The 24,641-nt window shown below is 41.2% G+C and overlaps 1 protein-coding gene across 5 annotated transcripts in view; it reads left to right on the top strand.

Annotated features, from left to right (window-relative positions):
- Positions 1–269: 269 nt before the first annotated feature.
- IDO2 (indoleamine 2,3-dioxygenase 2) overlaps positions 270–24,641 on the top strand; it is a 59,809-nt gene continuing 35,437 nt past the window's right edge. For 2 of the 5 annotated variants that reach the window (XM_064368839.1, XM_064368837.1), the window contains exons 1-2: positions 271–548; positions 12,448–12,543. In XM_064368839.1, the coding sequence (XP_064224909.1) occupies positions 450–548; positions 12,448–12,543 (195 nt within the window). In that variant the 5' untranslated portion in view covers positions 271–449. Of the gene's footprint in view, positions 549–12,447; positions 12,544–24,641 lie in introns of all 5 variants that reach the window. The other 3 variants (XM_064368836.1, XM_064368838.1, XM_064368840.1) reach the window with 3 other exon arrangements.

Raw genomic sequence — 24,641 nt, 5'->3', positions numbered from 1 at the left:
CATGTAACTTCTAATTTTGATAGACTACTCCATTTCGAGTAACTCTGACCCATTTGCCAAAGTTCGTGATGGAGCAGGTTCCCGTCAGGGTACAGGTTTGATAAGTCACGACCACAGGTCTAGCACATTTCTCCTTTTCCAAAGTGGAACAAATGTCTCTGGGGTTAAAACCACTTTTCTCACATTGGTGTGTGAAAGAAAAGGAGGAAATTTTTTTGAGTTTGTTTGGTTTGTCTGTTTGTTTAATCGGCATGTTAAAAATCATTTACTCAGCTCTGTCTCAGGAAAGTCCATGACAATCTGGAATTCAACCTCAGGGCAAAGTTCTCCCCTGTGGCTGAGACACTGCTCAACTAACTGCAACCGAAGGATACAACCTGGGTGTTTAATATCTCAGGAGCAGTTGATTCTTCAGTGACACCTTCCGTGCGGATACTTCAAACAAAATAATGGAGCCCCAAAGACCAAATGTGAAGACAGCACTGCCATTGTCTTTGGAAAGATATCACATATCTGAAGAGTATGGCTTTCTTCTTCCAGATTCTCTGGTAAGGATAGAGCCTCGGAGCAGGTTAGAATATGTTTCTTGAGATGCTGGTTGGTTTGTTTTTTAAAAATGCATGTGAATATTAAGAGACATGCCATATAACCTGAGAAAACATGCTACAAAGAATATAGATTATCATTACCATCAAAAGTTAAGTAACAGATACCAGAGAACAGGTCATATGGAATATTTTTTGTTTCTGTTTCTTTTGAGTAGATTGTCAGTTAGGCCAGAGAAATTATAAGCGAATCTGTAGTTACCAAGAAAAAGAATGAACTAAGTAGAGAGAATTTATAAGAACAAATAGAATCTCAGCAACTGGAACATGGCACTTCCAAGGTACATGAGCTAAGGTCACAGCAAGACTCAAGCTCCTTCAACAGAATACCTGGAGTTTCTGTCACAGATTTTCTCCTTTGCATGACTACATGTTTGTAATGCAGATCCCTCCAGGAGGACTTGCTTATAAACTGTTCTGGATCACTACCACTGACATTTTGAGGTAAATTAGTTTATCTTGACTGGTCAGTGGGAGAAAAAAAGGGAACATGAGGAAACTTGGGTGCTTTCAGAGCTGGTAAGAAGGATTAAGTCCAAGCAGAAATTTCTGGAAAGAGGAAGGAAACCTTGATAACAAACAATACCTCATTCTTAATTCTGCTTAGGGCTTAACCTGTAATGCAATTCTGTTTCATCATTTAGCCTTTATCAACACTGTTTTTCTCATCTGGTGTGGTTCAAGCCTAGAACATTAAAATTATCAAAGCATTTACAGACCATCAGGTGTCAGCCTCTCTGTACATCTGAGCTAGCTAAAATCCAAAGGAAATGACTTGCTCAAAGTCATGAGTGCCGAAAGAAGACCTAGTCCTGCTTGTAGCTCTTGACTTTTTATTATTAGTATTATTATTATATCATAAATGCAGGCCAAGGTCACTGAGTTAAAAATCTTGGGATCCAGGCTGGACGCCGTGGCTCATGCCTGTAATCCCAGCGCTTTGGGAGGCAGAGGCGGGTGGATCACTTGAGGGTCAGGAGTTCGAGACCAGGTTGGCCAACATGATGAAACTCCTGTCTCTACTAAAAATACAAAAATTGGCCAGGCGTGGTGGCGAGTGCCTGTAGTCGCAGCTATTCGGGAGGCCGAGGCAGGAGAATTCTTGAACCAAGGAGTCAGAGGTTGCAGTGAGCAGAGGTCGTGCCACTGTACCCCAGCCTGGGCGACAGAGAGACTCCGTCTCAAAAAAAAAAAAAAAAAAAAAAAAAGGCTCCGTTGTCTGGGGTGTATATCCTGGTTCTCTGCCTCCCTCGAGAAAGAATTCACGACACGGACACACGAGGAGTGGGTTTAGGAGCTGAAAGTTTAATAGACAAAGAAGAGAGAGAGAAAAGGTTTCCTTACGCTGAGAGAACGGGTAGCCCAAGAGGGGGTCTCTGCTTTGAGGTAGAAGACAATGGATTTTGTACAGAGGCTTGAAGAGGCGGTGATTGATTTACACAGGACCCAGAGGATTGGTTTGACCAGCTGTGTCATTTACATAGCCCGCGAAGACTGGCCCTCCCACCCTAGTCTTTTATTATGCAAATGCAGCCTCCACCTGGCAGCCGCCATGATGCCGGTACACGTGGTTTTACCTGAAGGGGGCCATGACATCTACACACCTGGTGACAAGGAAATGAGACCGAGGTCCGGGTGCAGTAATCACGCTTGTAATCCCAGCACTGTGGGAGGCCGAGGTGGGCAGATTACGAGGTCAGGAGTTCGAGACCAGCCTGACCAACATGGTGAAACCCCGTCTCGACTAAAAATACAAAAATTATCCAGGCATGGTGGTGAGCACCTGTAATCCCAGCTACTTGGGAGGCTGAGGCAGGAGAATCGCTTGAAACCAGGAGGTGGAGGTTGCAGTGAGCCAAGATCTCGCCACTGCACTCCTGACTGGGGGATGGAGTGAGACTTTGTCTCAAAAAAGGAAAAAAAAGGAAGAAAGAAAGAAAAGCAATGGCTATATTCAATGTACCTGGCTCCAGGTACAGCTGCTGGCGTTTACATATGAACGCTCCTAGTTTGCGTATCTATCAGACTGCTTTTACAGAAGAAATGGTTTCCTGCTGCTTTTTATTAAAGGAAAATTCCACTGAGACCTCCTTTACCCTTTCTAGCTACCTAAAAATAATTTCTTTCATTCTTTCTTTCTTTCTTTTTGAGAAAGAGCCTCGCTCTGTCGCCCAGGCTAGAGTGCAGTGATGCAATCTCGGCTCACTGCAACCTCCGTCTCCCAGGTCCAAGCGATTCTCCTCCCTCAGCCCCCCCAAGTAGCTGGAACTACAGGCACGTGCCACCACGCTTGGCTAATTTTTTTTGTATTTTCACTAGAGATGGATTTCACTGTGTTAGTCAGAATGGTCTCGATCTCCTGATCCCATGTTCCGCCCACCTCTACCTCCCAAAGTGCTGGGATTACAGTCGCGAGCCACAGCACAGTTCCAAAAACAATTTCTTAGTAACTCCTATATTACTATGCACAGTCGAGTTGTGGTCCCGAGGACCAGACTGTTGCCTCTGACACTGCCACTAGGATGACTCAGTGTCCCAATTTGTTCTTCTGACATGCAGGGCCCTCAGTGCTAAATCAGGAAAGTTCTGGGACAATTCTGATGCGTCGGTCACCCTAAATTGCACTTAGTAGCTCCTGTGACTTTGAGTGAATCACAAACATCCCCTGACCCTCAATTTTCACATTTACTGGATGGAGATCTGGTGCCACCTCCACTAGATTGCCATATCTGGTGGAATGTGAAAGAATGAGAATGAATGTGAAAGCACTTTCATAAATCTAGTTTAAGGACCAGAAGCCAGTCTCTGACCTTGAGCCAGTGATTGTTAAAAACTCCCCTCAGTTTTTAACAAGCACTAACCCAATTCAGGAATATCCTGTCTGGTTCCTGTCTAACCCAATTCAGGAATATCCTGCCTAGTTCCAAAGGAAGAGAAGACCAAATTGCTCTTACTGGGATTAAATATGTACACTGAGCTGAGGAAAAATAATATTACAAATTAGCTAAACACGAAGTAGACCCACAGTTGTAGAGTCCCTCTCTCTGCTTTCCTCTTTCATAACTATGGAAACAGATGAGAAACAGTAACAGCATCAAGTTCTTGTGACACTCCCTGCCTGATATGCTATGGTTTCGTTGGTGGAATTTCCATTCCTGAGCTTGAATGCAAAACAGTCCCTTGGGAAACTGGTTTTACTCTGTTATGATCATTTTCCCCAGAGTTCTCAAAGTGTACTTCCTTGTTTCAGTTTTAATTTTCTTTCACTGTGGTGACCATTTTCAACATCTCCCTTCCTGGGAAGATGTAGGGGAAGGACATTTTCATCAAAATCTGCCCCAGGTTGCTTCATAGATAAGGAGAGACCCAACCACTAAAATAACCAGGCAGAAGTGTTGCAAGGGCAGATGGAGAAGCACAGTCGGCTGCTCAGCTCAAGGGGCACCAGACCTTCCTTTAGTTGAAAGGCAAGCGTCAGCATTGGGAGGCTGTTCCTTCATGTCCGGTGACCCCAGAGAAGTTCCTTCGGTATCTCTTTCAGTTGCCATTTTAATAGGTTTCTCACTACAGGTAGTTGCTTGAATGTGTCTGAAGAAAACATAGTCAAGACAGTGACTAAAACAATTCTGGTTTTGGAGGAGTTTGACTTGGTTTCAAATCTTCTATCCTATCGTTTCTATCAACGTTCAGACCTTTCCAAGCTCCAATATATATTGTGGGAAATGTGTGCCTCGCCAACTCATACCCATAAATGTTTCATGTGCCTTACGTGTGTAGAGGGGGAATGGATGTGTGTTTCTGGAGGGAGGGGTAATTTCTCTTTAGACATGGAGAATACAAGGAAATTAGCTTGGCATCAAGAAGGTTAGAATAGGAGACAAGAACAAGGAGAACTGAGAGACCTTGGATGTGAGGCTCTGAAGTTCAGATTTTTTTTTCCCCGAGTCTTGCTCTGTCGCCCAGGCTGGAGTACAGTGGCGCGATCTCTGCTCACTGCAACTTCCCCTCCCAGGTTCAAGCGATTCTCCTGCCTCATCCTCCTGAGTACCTGGGATTACAAGGGTGTGCCACCACGTCCCTCTGATTTTTGTATTTTTAGTAGAGATGGGTTTCACCATGTTGGCCAGGCTGGTCTTGAACTCCTGACCTCTTGATCCTCCTGCCTTGGCCTTCCAACATGTTGGGATTACAGGTGTGAGCCACCGTGCCTGGCCTTGAGTTTAGATTTAACACATCCCATAAATGACATGATGCATTTGGTGTTTGAAGAGTTTCCTCAAAGAATGTTACATGCAAGGCAGTTTCGAGTTGTTGTTCCTGGCTACATAGCAAAAGTACTTGGGGAGTTTTTTAAAATACTGATATTGGAGCTCTACCTAGAATAATTCATTCAGAATCTCTAGCATAACTGACCTCAGTACTTGAAATATGAGTATTATAAAGATTAATCAACTTTTAATAATATATCCTGGCTCTATTACTGATAGAAATCTTTCACTTGTATACCATCTCCAGTTAATGAGTCCCATAAATTGAAAGTCTAGTGTTTAAATTTCTACTTTATATTTATTTTTACTGATTGTTTTATTATTATTATTTTTGAGACAGAGCCTCTTTTTGTTGTCCAGGCTGGAGTGCATCTCTGCTCACTCCAACCTCCACCTCCCGGATTCAAACGATTCTCCTGCTTCAGCCTCCTGAGTAGCTAGGATTACAGGCACCCCCCACCACATCCAGATAATTTTTGTATTTTTAGTAGACATGGTTCACCATGTTGGCCAGGCTGGTCTTGAACTCCTAACCTCAAGTGATGCACTCACCTCAGCCACCTAAAGTGCTGGAATTACAGGTGTGAGCCACCACGCCTGGCCTATTTTTATTATTACTCTTTAGAAATTGGGACACTACTAAAGCATGGTGGCTCATCATTAGCCATAATATTTTTATAGAAAAATATTTTAAATGTGAGGATTTTTATTAAATTAGTAAAGATATATTAATTAAAATTGGAAAATTTAGAAAGGTATGAAGCTGATAATTCATAGCCCCAACACAGAATCAAAATACCTTTGGTGTTTGAGAGTATTTAAGAGGCTGGGAGTGGTAGTTTGCACCTGTAATCCCAGCACTTCGGAAGGCCAAGGCGGAGGGATCACTTGAGCTCAAGAGTTCAAGACCAGCCTGGGAAACAAAGTGAGACTGATTCGCTACAAAAAATAAATTAGGCATGACAACTAATGGTCTCAACTCCATGGGAGGCTGAAGTGGGAGCATCTCCTGGCTGCAGTGAGTTAAGATTGCACCACTGCACTCTAGCCTGGATGACAGAGCAAAACCCTGTCTCAAATTTAAAAAATAATTGTAATCGCTAGCTAATTTTGAGGTCGATTGCCATCCCAACCTAATATCATTTCTTCTATTTCTTTAGTTTCAACTCAACAACTGTTTCTGAGTTTTCTATTCTTTCAGAATTTTTCTGGGCATTTTATTGTTTCCATTTAGTGAAAACTTATTCATTGGCTTCTATGTCTAAGGGCATTTAGGAAGTTGCTTAGGATACAGATGTGATAAAAAGAACAGTGTGAAAAGTCTCCACTCCTAGACATTACATTCTAGTCCTCATCTCCTGGCATTTAAGTCCTCAGTGATTCTTTTTTTTTTTTTTTTTTTTGAGATGGAGTTTCGCTCTTGTTGCCCAAGCTGTAGTGTAATGATGTGATCTCGGCTCACTACAACCTCCGCCTCCCAGGTTCAAGCGATTCTCCTGCCTCAGCCTCCCGAGTAGCTGGGATTACAGGCACCCGCCAGACAGGGTTTCCCCCTGTTGGCTTGAACTCCTGATCTCAAGTGATCTGCCCACCTGGGCCTCCCAAAGTGCTGGGATTACAGACATGAGCCACCAGCTCGACCATTTAGATGCCTTCTCATGCTTTTCTGTCTTCTGAAACAGATCATCTGTCTGTTGATATAGCATAACTCTTCAGACTAGAGACATTTTAGGCTGTATGTTTGGAATTGCATTTTCTAATCCCTCTATGCTTATTGCTCTAGTTAGGTTTTCTGTTTCTAAATAAAAATTTGATTTTCTGCAATTTCCCAAGGGGAAACTCAATTGAAATTTTCAAATGTATTAGCAAAATTTATTCATAGCGGCCTCTTACATTTCATTAAGAGTTGAATTTTTCCGCCTGGCTCAGTGGCTCACGCCTGTAATCCCAGCATTTTGACAGGCTGAGGAGTCTGAGGTCAGGAGTTTGAGACCAGCCTGACCAACATGGTGAAACCCTGTCGCTACTAAAAATATTTTAAAAATTAGCTGGGCGTGGTGACACACGCCTGTGATCCCAGCTACTCAGGAGGCTGAGGCAGGAGAATTGCTTGAACCCAGGAGGCAGAGGTTGCAGTGAGCTGAGATCAAGCCACTGCACTCCAGCCTGGGCAACAGAGAGAGAGAGAGACTCGCAAAAAAAAAAAAAAAAAACACAACAAAATCGAGTTTTTCTTATTTCTTGTTGAAGTTTGTCTATAAAATATAGTAATAATAATAACTATATAGAAAATACGCACTTTGTAGTAGGCCCTTTGTTAACTCTGACTATACCTTTTAAATCTAAGCTTCACAGTAGTCTTGGCCAGGTGCGGTAGCTCACACCTCTAATCCCAACACTTTGGGAGGCTGAGGTAGGTAGATCACTTGAGGTCAGGAGTTCGAGACCAGCCTGGCCAAATGGTGACACTCTGTCTCTACTAAAAAGACAAAAATCAGCCAGGTATGATTCCTGTAGTCCCAGCTACTCAGGAGGCTAAGGCAGGAGAATTGCTTGAACCCGGGTGGCAGAGGTTGCAGTGAGATAAAATCGTACCAGTGCACTCTAGCCTGGGCAACAGAGTGAGATTCTGTCTGAAAAAAAAAAGATCAATCAATCAATAAAATAAATAAATAATTCTCACAATAGTCTTCATCATTTGCAAATGATCCATTTGACAATAAATGAATTCAACACTATCTCTGAAATATATTTCCAAGGTGACCAATTTTCTCCACTTTTACCCCAGTTCAATCCACCGTCATGTATACCTTGGACGACTGCCTCCTTTCCTTGTTTCATTTCCATTCTTGTCCAGCGGTAACACTTTCTGTGCATAGCAAAGTGATGCTTAAAAATGAAAATCAGGCTAGATGTGGTAGTTCACACCTATAATCCCAGCAGTTTGAGAGGCTGAGACAGGAGGATTACATGAGGCCAGGAGTTTGAGACCAGCCTGGGCAACATATGGAGACCCTGTCGCTACAAAAATAAAAAAGAATTAGCTGTGCATGATGCTGCGTGCCTGTGTTCCCAGCTATTTGGGAGGCTGAGGTGGGAGGACTGCTTGAGCCCAGGAGTTTGAGGCCGCAATAAGCTATATTTGTACCACTACACTCCAGTGTTGGTGACAGAGTGAATCCTTTCTCTAAAAATTGTAAAATGAAAATAAAAACTTGACAGTCTGCTCTTTAAAACTTTTCCTACAGGGTTCCTGTGATGCTCACCAGGGCGTGTAATAGCTCTTTCTCCTTCACTTTACTGTGATGTGGTCAGAGCAGCTTCTTTCCATTAAAACTTAAACCTTTTATTTCATTTAAAATCATCCACTTCAAATTCTAATCTTTTTGAGTTTAAATTTTAATTTTTCTGATGTTAATATTGTCACCCAAGTTTCCTGTTGATATTTACCTGGTTTATTTTATTTTTTTTTATTTTTTCGCAGCTAGTTGAAGAAAAGAAAGCAGATATTTTATTTTATTTTATTTTTTGAGACACAGTCTTCCTCTCTTGCCCAGGTTGGAGTGCAGTGGCTTGATCTCAGCTGACTACAACCTCTAACTCCCAGGTTCAGGTGATTCTCCTGCCTCAGCCTGCCAAGCTGGGATTATAGGTGCCTGCTACCATGCCCAGCTAATTTTTTGGGGAGACAGTCTTGCTCTGTTGCCCAGGCTGGAGTGCAGTGTTGTGATCTCAGTTCACTGCAACCTCTGTCTCCCAGATTCAAGCAATCGCTTGAAGAAATCAGGCTAGACATGGTAGTTTACACCTATAATCCCAACACTTTGGGAGGCTGAGGCAGGTGGATCCCCTGAGGTCAGGAGTTCAAGACAAGCCTAGCCCACACGGCAAAAACCCATCTCTACTAAAAATACAAAAATTAGCTGGGCTGGTGGCACATACCTATAATCCCAGCTACTCAGGAGGCTGAAGCAGGAGAATTGTTTGAACCTAGGAGGCGGAAGTTGTAGTGAGCCAAGATCAGGCCACTGCACTCCAGCCTAGAGTGAGACTCTGTCTCAAAAAAATAAAATCAATAAATAAGTCAGAGATTGTGAATAGGCTGTTGGACATACCCAGTTATGAATTAATTAGGAGCTTAAACCCAGATTTGTCTCAGATCCTCAGGGACAGAAGACGTCCAGGTGAATCTTGAGTATTTGTCGGTCTGTACTTCTCCATATCTACAGTTTTCAGACTTCCCTGGGTTCTCATGGACTTTCCATGTCATTTGTATGTTTAGGTTGAGCGTCTGATCTTTTCCCCTCTGTAATTAGTTTCACACCCACCCCTATCTCAACTCACACAACTTGATCTTCACTCCCATCTGCTGATAAATTGAGTCCATAAAAAGTGAACTCCTTTAAACTCCAGATCTTCTCCTTCTACCGCTGCAAGGACAGACATTCCATTCTAGTTCTCCCTCTCCTCCTTCCCTTCTTCCCGTCCTTTGCCCTTTGCTCCTTTTGCATTCAATTACTCTCCTCTCTCCTTTGTCTTCGGTCTCTTCCTCTTGCAATAGCCAAGTATAAATTGTTTAGGTTTCTCTTTTTTTTTTTTGAGACAGAGTCTCACCCTGTCACCCAGGTTGGAGTGCAGTGGTGTGATCCCGGCTCATTGCAACCTCTGCCTCCCAGGTTCAAGCAATTCCCTGCCTCAGCCTGGGATTACAGGCAACTGCCACCATGCCCCGTTAATTTTTGTATTTTTAGTAGAGATGGTGGTTTCACCTTCTTGGCCAGGCTGGTCTTGAACTCCTGACCTCATGATCCACCCAGCTCGGCCTCCCAAAGTGCTGGGATTACAGGTGCAAGCCACCGTGCCTGGCCTCAGGTTTCTCGTTCTTAAAAGATCTCTCTAAAATGCAAATTCCTTACTGCCTTATGGCTTTTCTTCAAAAATAATATACATTTTCTCTATTTTTCTACTTCCTCAACACACTAACATTTGAACCCTGCTTTTATGACCCTGACATAAATTCCTATTAAATGTACATAGATAGACTAAAGAGGGCAATCTTACTTTAACTCCGTAATGATGTATTTGACCATCCTCCACTTCTGTGAAATGCTCTACTGTCTTGAATTCTATAGGGTCATTCTATTGAGGTTCATTAAATGTCTGTCACTGTGTTTTTGATCTGTATTGCTTGAATCAGTTCCTCTACCTGCTGTGTGAATATTCCCCATTGTGCTAATCTAGGCTTCTTTTCCTTTCACTTTTCATATTCTCTCAAATGGCTTTATACATTCTTGTGGTTTTAACCACAACGTAGGGTTTTCACAGTAGTTAATGCTTTCAAATTGTGTATTTCTTTTTTTTTTTTTTTTGAGACAGAGTCTTGCTCTGTTACCCAGGCTGAAATGCAGTGGCACTATCTCGGCTCACTGCAAACTCTGCCTCCAGGGTTCAAGCGATTCTTCTACCTCAGCCTCCCTAGTAGCTGGGATTCCAAGCATGCACTTCTACGTCTGGTTAATTTTGTATTTTTAGTAGAGATGGGATTTCACCATGTTGGTCAGGCTGGTCACAAACTCCTCATGATCCGCCCTCCTTGGCCTTCCAAAGTGCTGGGATTACAGGCATGAGCCACCGTGCCCAGCCTGAACTGTATATTTCTAATGTGACTTTTCTCTTGAACTTTAAAATGTGTATCCAACTGCTCAGTACAGTCATATCTTTTGATTCCATGGGTAATTTAACTCAATATATTTAAAAATGAATTCATTATCTTTATCCCCACTCTTTGACTTTAACCTGCATTTCTGTCTCAATTCATGTTTCCATCAATTCATTTGCTCACCTAATTCATAAACTTGGAAATCATCCTCACTTCCTCTTCTTCTTAACCCACAAATTCAGTTGCGCAGGTTATACACTGAGCAAGGAGCCCCAGATCATGGGGATAAATCAGAGATCGGTAAACTTTTTCTGAAGGGCCAAATACTTGGTGCTCTAAGCTTGCCTACTGTATGGTTTCTGTTGCAAGTACAAACTCTGCTGCTGTAATGTAAAAGCAACCATAGATAGTATGTAAACAAATAAGAGAGGCTGGGTTCAAATGAAAATTCACAAAAATTAATGTAGTTTTCTGTCTCTTGGGTAAATGAGAGTTGGGGGTCACTGAAATTCAGAGCATGTCTTCCTTGGCTAAACCATGGGCCCAGAGTGGGCACGTAATGGAACTATTGGGCTAGTGATTTTCTTGCCTTAAGCCCCCAGCCCCAAATTTAATTATCTCATAATTTCAATTGCATTTTCCAAATATATCTTGAATACATGGCTTCTCTTTTCCAAATTCACTGTCATTGCCTAAGTTTAGTCCTTGAACAGTATTTTAAAGGCTTCCTTATCTGACTTTATATCTTAAAGTCCTACAAATTTATCTTCCTAAAATTCAAATCAAATCATGTCATCAACTTAAATAAAGGGAAAATTCATATATTCTACACCCAGCACATTTCATGTAACTTTCTAGGCTCATCTTTCATCATCCTTTTGCTGCAAGATTTTCTGCTCCTTAGCTCAGCAAAATCCAGGATCTTGTCTCACGACCAGGAAAAATTAGGCAGGTAGACACAGTGAAGGGTGAGGATGACAGAATTTATTAAGCAAAAGGGGAGCTCTCAGCAAAGAGAGGGGTTCTGCTAGCAGGTTCCCACCTCACAATGGAGTAGCAGGACTTTCAGACATGAGCTGAAAAGGCTAGGCTCCTCCCCAGCATAAGGCACAAGTTCCTGGTGGTTCCGCAGGTTTTCCTAGTACACACATGGGCATGCCCAGGCAAGCCATAGATAGTATCAGAAAAGGCAACATTCGATTGGTTAAAAGACATTCTTTAGAAAGAATCAATTGGGAAAGGGTGGGCAAACAGGGGAATTTCTCCCTCTGGGTCACAGGTTTCATCTGGGACCAGCAGTTGATCTTCAGCCTTCAGACTGTTACATGCTTGAAGGTGGGGTTTCACCAGGGACCCTTCCCTATTTGCCTAGGCATTTGTCTGCCTCCTGCCTCTGTCACTTTCTCTTGAGTTTTATATTTTAGCAACATTGAGTAACACTGTTTCCCAGGGAAGTGCCCACATCTGTTTATCTGCTATCCCCTTTACTTTTATTACCTTCCCTTCTTCACATCTCTACCCAAAAAAGTCATTTCTACTCCAAAAACTGGGCTCAACTGTCATATTTTTATGTCTATTTCCCTTTAATTCCTCACAACAGCTGACTGAATTAACTACTTCCTCTTCTTTGCAAGTTCTTTGGCTTACACACATATCAGTAATTAAACATATTTTACTGCATTGGCATGTATCTAACTAATGTGTTTTTTTCCCCTTACTGAAGCATGCGCTCCTTAGTCATCTGTGTATCTGAGGTGCTCAGCACGGGGCCTACCTACCATATGGTGCATCCTCCATGTTAGTTGAACTGCACTGACTTGAATTCTCCTGAAGACTGAAATCTGAAAGTAGCTACCCTCAAAAGCCCCTTTCCAGAGAGGTCTAAAATATTTATATGTTTCTATTTTAAATGCAGAAAGAACTTCCAGATCATTATAGACCTTGGATGGAAATTGCCAACAAACTTACTCAGTTGATTGATGCTCACCAGCTTCGAGTTCATGTGGACAAGGTATTCTTGTCTTCACCCACTCATCACCATGCTGTTTTCATCATCATACCACTTTTCTTTCTTAGCCTTGTGGAAGTCCATCAGTTGACCTGGGAAATTGATATTACCATTGAGCTTATCAGCAAAGCTATCTCATCCTTCCTGAAAAACAGAATGACCCTTCAAACATATGATGCGTATGTTTTCCTCAGGTTGCCAGAGCCAGCACAAAACAATGCCTGACACATATTAATCACTCACCAAATGTTTGTTTAAAAGAGAGTCTGGATGGGAATTAATAAACAAACTAATGGAGAAGGTGTGGCCTAGGAAGGCCAGCCTGGGAATTCTCAGGTTCCTCATTCTGTGTCACGTGGTCAGGGCCCTGTTGTTTCTCAGCGGGTCTACCTTGATTTTGTCCTGGGTCTTATAGAATAGTTGAATGGAAGGAATTTCTGAATTGTAAAATGGAGGGAATTTCTAAATTATAAAATTAGCCACAGGTTCTACAGAAACATCCAATAAGCCAGTAAATTCCACAAAAGTATTTATTAGGCTGGTACAAAGGTAATTGCAGTTTTTGCTGTTACTTTTAATGACAAGAAACACAAATACTTTTGTACCGACCTAATAGGTATGTGATCTTGAAAAATTACTCAACTTTGTAATCCCATTTCCTTATTTATAAAATGAGGGGAATTCTGGTCCCACGGTATCGTTATGGGAACTAACCCACCTTCAAAGTGGCCCTTTTGTAGTTGTCGCCACATGGTAGCATTCAGTACACATTCGTTTCTTCCCTGTAGTCTCATCTCCATCTGTCTTAATCTTATCAGTTTGGAGTGCCACATAATTGCAGAAGTCCATGAAAAGTTTCCCACGCTCCAGAATTCCCCTTTGCTGATAGATAGTATTTAATGTCTATAATTATGAATTCTTGTAAAAATACTCATTGAATGCCAGCTCTGTGCAAAGCACTAGAACCCTGTAAAAGATGAATAAGGGCCTGCCTTCAATATCTATGAAGATAGCAACTAAATAGAGTAATTTCCTACAAATTTATTTTCCTAAAATTCAAATCAAACCATGTCACCGATGTTTCGCTGACATGACCAAAGAAATACAAAAATAAGAAAAGAAAGAAAGAAACTATCAGTAAGCAAAGGAAAACAGAGAAAAGTTCCAATGATGGAATAAAAACTTAAGGATTTTTTTGATCATATTAAGCAAGTCATGTCTAAGATCCAGAAATAAGTTTACAGGACCCACATCAGGCATTTAACCAAAGCAAAGGGCGACTCCCATGAGTCCCCCTTTCCCATCTCAGAATAGCAGAGTAGAGAAGCAAGGGGAGTCTGGAACAGTTGGCAGGAGGGCAGCTTAGAAATCAGTTTGTGAACTATGAGGTCCTCTGCCACATACATTCACCAGGCGTTATTTGATTAAACTGCCATGAAGGAAGAGAAGGACTTGTTAAATTGGGGCTCCTCCTAGCAGAGCATTGAAATCAGTCCCTATTGCTTCTTGGCTTTTGGCCAAAATTGAATGTAAAAATAATCACTTAACATTTGTACTGGGTTTAGGCTGGGTGTGGTGGCTCATGTTGGTAATTCTAGCACTTTGGAAGGCCAAGGCTGGTGGATTGCCTGAGCTCAGGAGTTCCAGACCAGCTTAAGCGACATGGTGAAACCATGTCTCTACTAAAAATAAAAAAAAGTAGCTTGATGTGGTGGATGAGACTACATACCTGCAGTCTCAGCTACTCAGGAGGCTGAGGCAGGAGAATCGCTTGAACCTGGGAGGCGAAGTTTGCAGTGAGCCAAGATCATGCCACTGAACTCCAGCCTAGGCAACAGAGTGCGACTCTGTCTCAAAAAATAAAACAAAAGAAATAAACACACACACACACACACACACACACACACACAGATATATATATATATATACACACATATATATAAATTTTTGCTAGGTTTGATAATGTCTTCCTAGAAGTCATGTTCATGCAGAATCTGTGAAAGTGGTCTCATTGGAAATAGTGTGTGTACAGATGTATTCGAGTTAAGCTGAGGCCATACTGGATTAAATTCTCTATGATGAGCATCCTTGTTAGAAGAGGAAAATTTAAACACAAGGACATAGATAGACACAAGGGAAAACACCACATGAAGATGAAGGTAGAATTGGAGTGATGCATTGACAAGCCAAGATGTGACAAGGATTGCTGGCAGCCACCAGGAGTTAGGAGAGAGGTGTGGAACAGATTCTCCTCCGAGGCTCCAGAAGAAATCAACTCTGCTGATACATTAATTTGGGACGTCTATCTTCCATAACTGTGGCGGAACAAGTTTCTGCTGTTTTAAGTCATGCAGTTTGCGGTCATTAGTTATGGCCGCCTAGGAAACTAACACAACAGTCTTGGTCTCTATCCCTACTTTTAATTGCCTATGGAGGGCGTCTGTAATCCTAGCTACTCAGAAGGCTGAGCAGGGGAATAGCTTGAAAGTGAAAGGCAGAGGTTGCAGTGAGCTAAGATCGCACCACTGGACTCCAGCTTGGACGAAAGAGTGAAACTCTGCCTCAAAAAAGACAAAAACAAAAACAAACTAACAAATTAAGACCAATTTTTAGACTTTACTACCAAAAGCTGAGACTGAAGCAGTTAGGAATTATCTGTGAGAAGCAAATATAATCGCTTCCAGAACCACAGTTGGAGCTATAGACAAAAACATGTGTTCTCTGGATCCTTTACTTGCTACAGACAACACAATAAGTGAATTTACAGCTTTGATCTTACAGCGCACCTAAGCCAACCACCTTGTCTTAGAATGCCTCAACATACCCCTCTGTATCTGAAACAAAATATATTAATTGGCTTAGACCCATCCACTCACATTTCCCAGGAAGGCATGATCAGAGAAATCTATGCAAGAAGAAATCCAGCAGTGTTCTGGAAATACAGTAAGAACATTCATATTAGATGCCGATCCTAATAAAACTAACCTTCGTTCATGAATTTGAATAGATACATTAAAATTACCAAATAATATAGATAATATGGGCAACTCAAAAAGAAGAGGGTAGTCCAATCGGCATTCAGAAGCAATGGCCTCCAATAAATAATTAAGATGATATTTGTGCTTTAAATATTCTATGAAGTGTATCCAGCGTATTGCCTTCATAAATTAAGTGAAAGCTGATATACAAAAGGAACTATTATAACTAAAAAACACACACATCCAAAAACTCCTCAATATAAACTCAACGAATTCAGTAAAACACTGATTGCAGAAAACATATATAGTGATTTAGGGACTTCCTTGAGAAATTTCATAAAGCATAAAGCAAAAATCAAAGAATGCAAACCATCAGAAAAATAAAATATATAAAAAAGAGAGTACAGGTGATTCAAATTCCATATAACGGAATCCCCTCAACAGATGGGTGGAGGAAAAGTAAAACTTCCGACCTATAAGCACAAAATTTTTAGTTCTTAAGAAATATTTGAGTTTTTTATATCAGAAAGATGGTGTTGGGGTGAGGGTTAGGGGACACATGTAAATACTCAGATGAGACTTCAAATATTCTAGCATAAAAAATCTGCAAATTCTTAGAAAATGAAAAATAGTTTATTTACAGAGTAAGTGCATAGGACTATTTACCTGCAATGCTAAATATTAAAAGACAGCTTCTTTTCTTTTTTTTGAGATGGAGTTTCACTATTATCGCCCAGGTTGGAGCACAGTGGTTTGATCTCGGCTCACTGCAACCTCTGCCTCCTGGATTCAAGCGATCTTCCCACCTCAGACACCCGAGTAGCTGGGACTACAGGCATGTGCCACTCCTCCCAGCTATTTTTTGTATTTTTAGTAGAGACGGGGTTTCACCATGTTGGCTAGGCTTGTCTCAAACTCCTGACCTCAGGTGATCCGCCTGCCTCGGCCTCCCAAAGTGCTGGGATTACAGGTGTGAGCTGCCATGCGCAGCCTAAAAGACAATTTCATACCTATTTTGTATGGCTAAAATTTTTTTTTAATCTGCCATATCAAATGCTGGAGAGGATGTGTAGCAATAGAGACTTTCATTCATTGCTGGTGGAAATGCAAAATGATACTGCCAGTTTGGAAACCAGCTTGGCAGATTCTTATAAAATGAAACATAGATTTACCATACAACTCAGCAACAGCATTCCTAAGTATTTATTTAAGTAAATGGAAAATTTATGTTCACAGAAAACAAATCCATATGTGAATGTTTATAACAGCTTTATTCATAATCACCAAAAAAAAAAAAAAAACTTGAAGAAAACACAATATCCCTCAACAAGGGAATGAACAAACCAAATTATAGTAATTGAAAACTGTGGAATAGATAGTGGAATAGTATTCAGGGATACAAATGATTGAGCAATTAATTTGTGCAATGACAGGGATAAACCTTAAATACATTTACCTAAATGAAAGATGTCAGTCCTATATTGTATGATTCTTTTCGTATGACTTTCTGGAAAAGGCAAAACTAGAAGGATTAAAAATAGATTAACTGTTACCAGAGACAGGCAAGGAGTGGGTAGTTGACTGCAAAACTAATATATAGGGGACTGGTTAGCATGATGGAACTGTTTTGTATGGTACTCAGGTGATGGATATATGACTCTATGCATTGAAAAACCCATAGAATTGTATGTCATAAAGAATGAACTTTCATGTATGCAAATTTTAAAAAATAAATCAGAATATTGGGAGAATACCAGGATGGAATGCAGACTCTGACAAATAAAACTAACTAGACTGTCAGCAAACTAGCACAGGAACAGAAAACCAAACACCCCATGTTCTTACTCATAAGTGGGAGTTGAATAATGAGAACACATGGACACAGAGAGGGGAACATCACACACCGGGGCTGTTTGGGGGTGGGGAGCAAGGGGAGGGAGAGCATTAGGACAAATACCTAATAATGCATGTGGGGCTTTAAATCTAGATGACAGGTTGACAGGTACAGCAAACCACCATGGCACATGTATACATATATAACAAGCCTGCACATTCTACACATGTATCCCAGAACTTAAAGTAAAATTTTAAAAAGTGGGGAAAAAAAAGTACTACAAATGCACGATATAACCTCAACGAAGAGATTGGGGAGTAGAGAAAGGAATGGACTTAAATTACTCCAAAACAGTGTTGTGACTAGAATCTGTAAGGCTAATGGTAAATGAAACTTACATCATCACTATATTCTAGTTGGTAAACCAGTTTTTCATGGGGTACAAGTAAACAATTCTGAAACTGCTTTACATACAGGGATATCTTTGCGTTTTGCAGATATTTCTTTCTTTTCTTTTCTTTTTTTTTTTTTTTTTTTTGAGACAGAGTCTTGCTGTCTGTCACCCAGGCGGAGTGCCATGGTGTGAACTTGGCTCACTGCAACCTCCGCTTCCTGGGTTCAAGTGACTCTCCTGCCTCAGCTTCCCGAGTAGAAGGGATTACAGGTGGGTGCCACCACACTTGGCTGATTTTTTTTTTTTTTTTGTATTTTTAGTAGAGACAGGGTTTCACCATGTTGACCAGGCTGGTCTCGAACTCCTGACCTTGTGAGCCACTCGCCTCGGCCTCCCAAAGTGCTGGGATTACAGGTGTGAGCCACCACACCTGGCCAGCAGATATTTCAATTTTTACAAACTGAAGATTCGTGGCAACCTTGCATCAAATGAGTTTGTCAACCCCATTTTTCCAACAGCATGCGCTCATTTTTCATCTGTGTGTCATATTTTGATAGTTCTAACAATATTTAAAACTTTTCTTTACTATTACATCTGTTACAGTCATCTGTGATCAGTGATCTTCAATGTTACTATCTTAATTGTTTTGAAGGTGCCACAAACTGTGCCTCTGTAAGTCCTGAAACTTAATTGATAAATGTATGTGTTCTGACTGCTCCACTGACCCGCCGTTGCCCCATCTCTCTCCCCCTCCTCAGGCCTCCTGACTTCCTGAGACATAATGATATTGAAATTAGGCCGATTAATAATCCTACACTGGCTTCTAAGTGTTCAAGTGAAAGGAGTTGCATGTCTCTCACTTTAACAATCTAAAGCTAGAAATGATTAAGCTTGGTGAGAAAGTCATGTCAAAACCAGATAGGCTTAAAGCTGGGCCTCTTTTTCGAAACAGACAAGCTGGGAGTGCAAAGGAAAAGCTTTTGAAGAAAATTAAAAGTGCTACTCCAGTGAACATACGAATGATAAGAAAGCAAAAGAGCCTTATTGCTGATGTAAAGGAAGTTTCAGTGTTTTGGATGGATCAAAGCAACCACAGCATTCCTTAAGACCGAAGCCTAACTCAAACAAGGCCCAAACTCTCTTCCATTCTACAAAGTCTGAGAGAGGTGAAGAAGCTGCAGAAAGAAAAGTTTTAAGCCAGCAGAGGTTGATTCATGCGGTGCAAGGAAGGAAGCCATCTCCACAACATAAAAGTGCACGGTGAAGCAGCAGTGCTGGTGGAAAAGCTGCAGCTAATTGTCCAGAAGATCCAGCTAAGATCATAGATGAAGGTGGCTACACTTACTTTATTTATTATTTAGAGATGGAGTCTTGCCCTGTTACCCAGGCTGGAGTGCAGTGGTGGAATCTTGGCTCACTGCAACCTCTACCTCCCAGGTTCAAGCAATTCTCCTGCTTCAGCCTCCCAAGTAGCTGGGATTACAGATGCCTGTCACAATGCCTGACTAATTTTTGTATTTTTTGTGAAGATGGAGTTTCACCATATTGGCCAGGCTGGTCTTAAACTCCTGACCTTGGGTGATCCACCCACCTCAGCCTCCCAAAGTGCTGGGGTTACAGGCATGAGCCACCATGCCTGGCCAGTGGCTACATTTAAGAACGTATTAAATGCAGACAAAACCATCTTTTATTGGAAGAAGATTCTATCCAGGACTTTCATAGTTAAGAAGAAGTCAATGCCTAGTTTGAAAGGACAGGCTGACTCTCTGGTTAGGGGCTAATGCAGCTGGTGACTTTAAGTTCAAGCCAATGCTCATTTACCATTCCCAAAACCCTAGGGCCCTTACCAGTTATGCTAAATCTACTCTGCCTGTGCTTTATAAAGGGAACAATAAAGCCTGGATGGTAGCATATCTATTTACAGAATGCTTTACTGAATATTTTAAGCTCACTATTGCAACATACTGCTCAAAAAAAGATTCCTTTCAAAATATTACTACTCAATAATAATGGCTCTGGTCACCCAAGAGGTCTGATGGAGATGTACCAGGAAATAAATATTATTTTCATGCCTGCTAACACATTTATTCTGCAACCTGTGGATCAAGGAGTCATTTTGGCTCTCAAGTCTTATTATTTAAGAACTATTCTTTGTAAAGCTATTCCTGCCACAGATAGTGATTCCTCTGAAGAATCTGGGCAAAGTCAAATGGAAATCTTCTGGAAAGAATTCACTCTTCTAGATACCATTAAAAACATTCGTGATTCATGGAGGAGGTCAAAATAAAAACATTAACAGGAGTTTGCAAGAAGTTAATTTCAACCCTCATGGATGTTTGAGGGGTTCAAGACATCAGCGGAGGAAGTCACTGCAGATGTGGTGGAAATAGTAAGAGAACTAGAATTAGAAGTGGAGCCTGATTTTGTAACTGAGTTGCTGCAATCTCATGATTTAACTTTTTAATTTTTTTATTTTTTTGAGACAGAGTTTCACTCTTGTTGCCCAGGCTGGAGTGCAGTGGCCCGATCTCGGTTCACTGCAACCTCTACTTCCTGGGTTCAAGCAATTCTCCTGCCTCAGCCTCCTGAGTAGCTGGGATTACAGGTGCCCACCACCATGCCCAGGTAATTTTTTATATTTTTAGTACAGATGGGGTTTCGCCATGTTGGCCAGGCTAGTCTTGAACTCCTGGCCTCAGTTGATCTGCCCAACTTGGCCTCCCAAAGTGCTGGGATTACAGGCATGAGCCACCATGCCTGGCCTCATGATTGAACTTTAAGAGATAAATTGCTTCTTATGAAGCAAAGAAAGTAGTTTCACAACACAGAATTTACTCCGGGTGAAAATACTGTTTGAACTGCTGTTGAAATGTTGTTGAACATTGTTGAAATGATAAAATAAAAATTTAGAGTGTTGCATAAACATAGTTGACAAAGCAGCAGCACTTTTTTTTCTTTTTGAAACAGAGTCTTGCTCTGTCACCCAGGCTGGAGTGCAATGGTATGATCTCAGCTCACTGCAACCTCCACCTCCTGGGATCAAGCAATTCTCCTGCCTCACACTCCAGAGTTGCTGGGATTACAGGCACCTGCCACCACCCCTGGCTAATTTTTTGTATTTTTTGTAGTGACAGGGTTTCACCATGTTGGCCAGGCTGGTCTTGAACTCCTGACCTCATGATCTGCCCGCCTCAAACTCCCAAAGAGCTGGGATTACATGTGTGAGCCATGGAGCCAGGCTGATTAACTGCAATTTTAAAAGAAGTTTTACTGGGGGCCGAGTGCGGTGGCTCACGTCTATAATCCCAGCACTTTGGGAGGCTGAGGCGGGCAGATCATTTGAGGTCGAGTTTGAGACCAGCCTGGCCAACACGGTGAAACTCTGTTTGTACTAAAAATACAAAAATTAGCTGAGCATGGTGGTAGGCACCTGTAATCCCAGCTACTCGGTAAACTGAGGCAGGAGAATTGCTTGAACCGGGGAGGCAGAGTTTGCAGTGAGTCAGGATTTCACCACTGCATTCCAGCCTGGGTAATAGAGCAAGACTCCATTTCAAAAAAAAAAAAAAAAAAAAAAAAAAAGTTCTCCTGGGGAAAAAATGCTAGCAAACATATTTCACAAAAGTCTTTTGTGAAAGAGTCAATTGATGTGGCCAACTGCCCTGTCATTTCCGTAACAAATTGCCTCAGCCACCCCAATCTTCAGCAACCAACATCTTGAACAGTAAGTAGCCATCAGCATCAAAGCAAGGCTCTCCACCAGCAAAGAAATTTTGACTCACTGATGGCTCAGATGATCATTAGCATATTTTAGCAGTAAAGTACTTTATAATTAAGGTATAAAGTACTTTGTAATGTACATTGTTTTTCTAGGCATAATGCTATTGCACACTTTATATGCACTGGAAGATAACTTTTATATGCACTGGAAAGACAAGAAGTGTGTGTGATTTGCTTTATTGGGATAGTCACTTTATTGTGGTGATCTGGAAATGAGCCCTGAATATCTCCAAGGTACGCCTATATCTACTTGGGTTGAACAATAAGAAAATGGATGGTGAATGGTGTTTCACTGTGAGTGAGGGAAATTATAGATTAGCAAGGGGTAGGAGGGAAAGCTAGAATTAACAGGGGCTACTGGATTAGAATTGGAGACATCAGTATGAAGTCATGTTTTGTTTAATATTTATAAATCCATGAGAATGTGTCATACTACTTACATATGCCTATATAATGAGTTATATGTATGTAGACACACACACACACACACACACACACACACTTCCTAGATCTATCCACTGCAAGGATCTAGAATTAGTGACATCCCAGTAGCAATGAGCAAACCCACCGTCCAGATAAATACCCTTTTCCAATAACAGGAACCTGGTCTTCTTGAAGAAATAGCTGATAATAACCCTCAGGTAGGGAAAATACAAAATGACACTAGAACATCTTGTATCACTAGGAAGTGGGGGTGCTCAGAAAAGGTCGAGTAGAAGTCAAGTGGGACACAGGAGCTGAACGGAGACAGCCACCAAAGCCAGGCTGGAACAATTTGAGACGAAAATACATCAAGTAGCACTGGAGTGTGACTCAAAGTAAAAATTAAATATACACGTGTTCATAACATTAGTTTATTTAAAAAGACAAGTAAGAAATATTTGTAAAGTTTTAGCAAAAAAAAAAAAAAAAAAATTAGAACCCAGAATTGTATCGTTCATTTGTGAGTATAAAAAGACACGATATCCGTCAAACCAAGAAATAAGAAAATATGTCATTCGAGCATTTTGTCTCAGTTGCTTAGGAATTATTTCAATAAAGTGAATACAAATTAGAATCAAGCACTCAGGAAAGGAAAGTGTGAGTATGTAAGAAACATTGTGAAATAATGAAATTAGAAAATTTTATGGTCATTCTAATCATTGATAATGTGAAATAAGAAAATAATTTCTAAAATAATTTGTGCAAGCATTGTGTGTAGGTACATATTCTTGTGACCCAGTTGTGTTAAAATGATACAGATAAACTCCATATTTCTTTCTTTCTTTTTTTTTTTTGAGACAGAGTTTCGCTCTTGTTACCCAGGCTGGAGTGCAATGGCGCGATCTCGGCTCACCGCAACCTCCGCCTCCTGGGTTCAGGCAATTCTCCTGCCTCAGCCTCCTGAGTAGCTGGGATTACAGGCACGCGCCACCGTGCCCAGCTAATTTTTTGTATTTTTAGTAGAGACGGGGTTTCACCACGTTGACCAGGATGGTCTCGATCTCTTGACCTCGTGATCCACCTGCCTCGACCTCCCAAAGTGCTGGGATTACAGGCGTGAACCACCGCGCCCGGCCCCCATATTTCTTTTTAACAAAACTTGGGATTTGGGATGTAGTGGAGTGAGAATTGTAAAAGTAAAAAAAATTTTTTTTTTTTTTTTGAGACAGAGTCTTGCTCTGTCTCCTAGGCTAGAGCGCAGTAGCACAATTTCAGCTCACTGAAACCTCTGCCTCCCAGGGTCAAGCACCTATTTTGCCTCAGTCTCCCGAGTAGCTGGGATTACAGGTGCATGCCACAACACCCAGCTAATTTTTTTGTATTTTTGGTAGAGACTGGGTTTCCAAGTCCAGGCTGGTCTTGGACTCCTGACCTCAAGTGATCCACCCACCTCAGCTTCCCAAAGCGCTGGGATTACAGGCGTGAGCCACCGCACCTGGCCAAAATAATGTTTGTATTGGTGTGCTATGCTGGATTATAAAACAAATGAAGCAGAAAAATAATATATATTCAATAGCAAAGTAAGATTTGTCCTATCAGTTATCATAATATATTATAAAACCATAGAAATTGTAACCAGATGGCATCAGGGCAGCAATAGCCAATGGAACCAAAAACTTAATAGAGGACCTACATACAGGCCCATGTGTGTACGGAATACATACTGAACACATGACAGGGGCGAAACGTTGGGAACATGATGATAATAGCGTGAGTGGCAATTCATACAAAGAGTTTGCATGTAGCAAAATGATTAACTGGGTCTGGTCTTTTCACCACAAACAAAAATAAATTCATTCAAGATGGATACAAACTTAAATGTAAAAATCAAAAATGTTTCATCTGTTGGAAGAACATGTAAAAGGGTATCTTTATGTACTGGCATGAAGGAAGAATTTTCTTGGGCCAGGCACGGTGGCTCATGCCTGTAATCCCAGCATTTAGGGAGGCCGAGGTGATTTTGACCAGCCTGGCCAACATGGCGAAACTCCATCTCTACTAAAAATACACGAAATTATCTGGGTGTGGTGGCTCAAGCCTGTAATCTCAGCTACTCGGATGGTTGAGGCAGGAGAATCACTTGAACCTGGGAGGCAGAGGTTGCAGTGAGCTGAGATTGTGCCACTGCACTCCAGCCTGGATGACAGAACCAGACTCTGTTTAAAAAACAAAAGATTTTTCTAATACGGCGTAAAATTGTCATATTTTTATGATATACTCGATATCCTTAAAACAGGACCTCTGCTCATCAAAACAGGCTAAAAGTCACAAACTGAGAGAAGACCTTGTCACACATATAAGTGGAAAGAAGCTTTGTATCCTGAATATATGAAATCCTATAAATTGATTGGAAAAACAACTAAATAAAAAACAATGTTTGACAGACATTAATAGACATTTTGTGGAATAGAAAGCATAAATTCCCAATATATCATCTGAAAAATGCAAACTATCATTACTAATAGAGAAAATGAAAATGGAAAGCATAATGGGATAATATATTATAACCTTACAACTAAAATTGCTTAAAAGCCTGGCATAAGCAGGGATTGGCAACATATAAAACACCTGAGTCTTTTATTCACTGTGGGTGAGTGCAACCTCTCTCAAAAACTACTTGTCATTATCTGGC

Source organism: Aotus nancymaae, unplaced genomic scaffold (genome assembly GCF_030222135.1).
Source record: "Aotus nancymaae isolate 86718 unplaced genomic scaffold, 86718_ANA_hifiasm-v0.15.2.pri h1tg000079l, whole genome shotgun sequence".
NCBI classification, from domain to species: domain Eukaryota; kingdom Metazoa; phylum Chordata; class Mammalia; order Primates; family Aotidae; genus Aotus; species Aotus nancymaae.
This window is presented reverse-complemented; position numbering and strand designations above follow the sequence as displayed.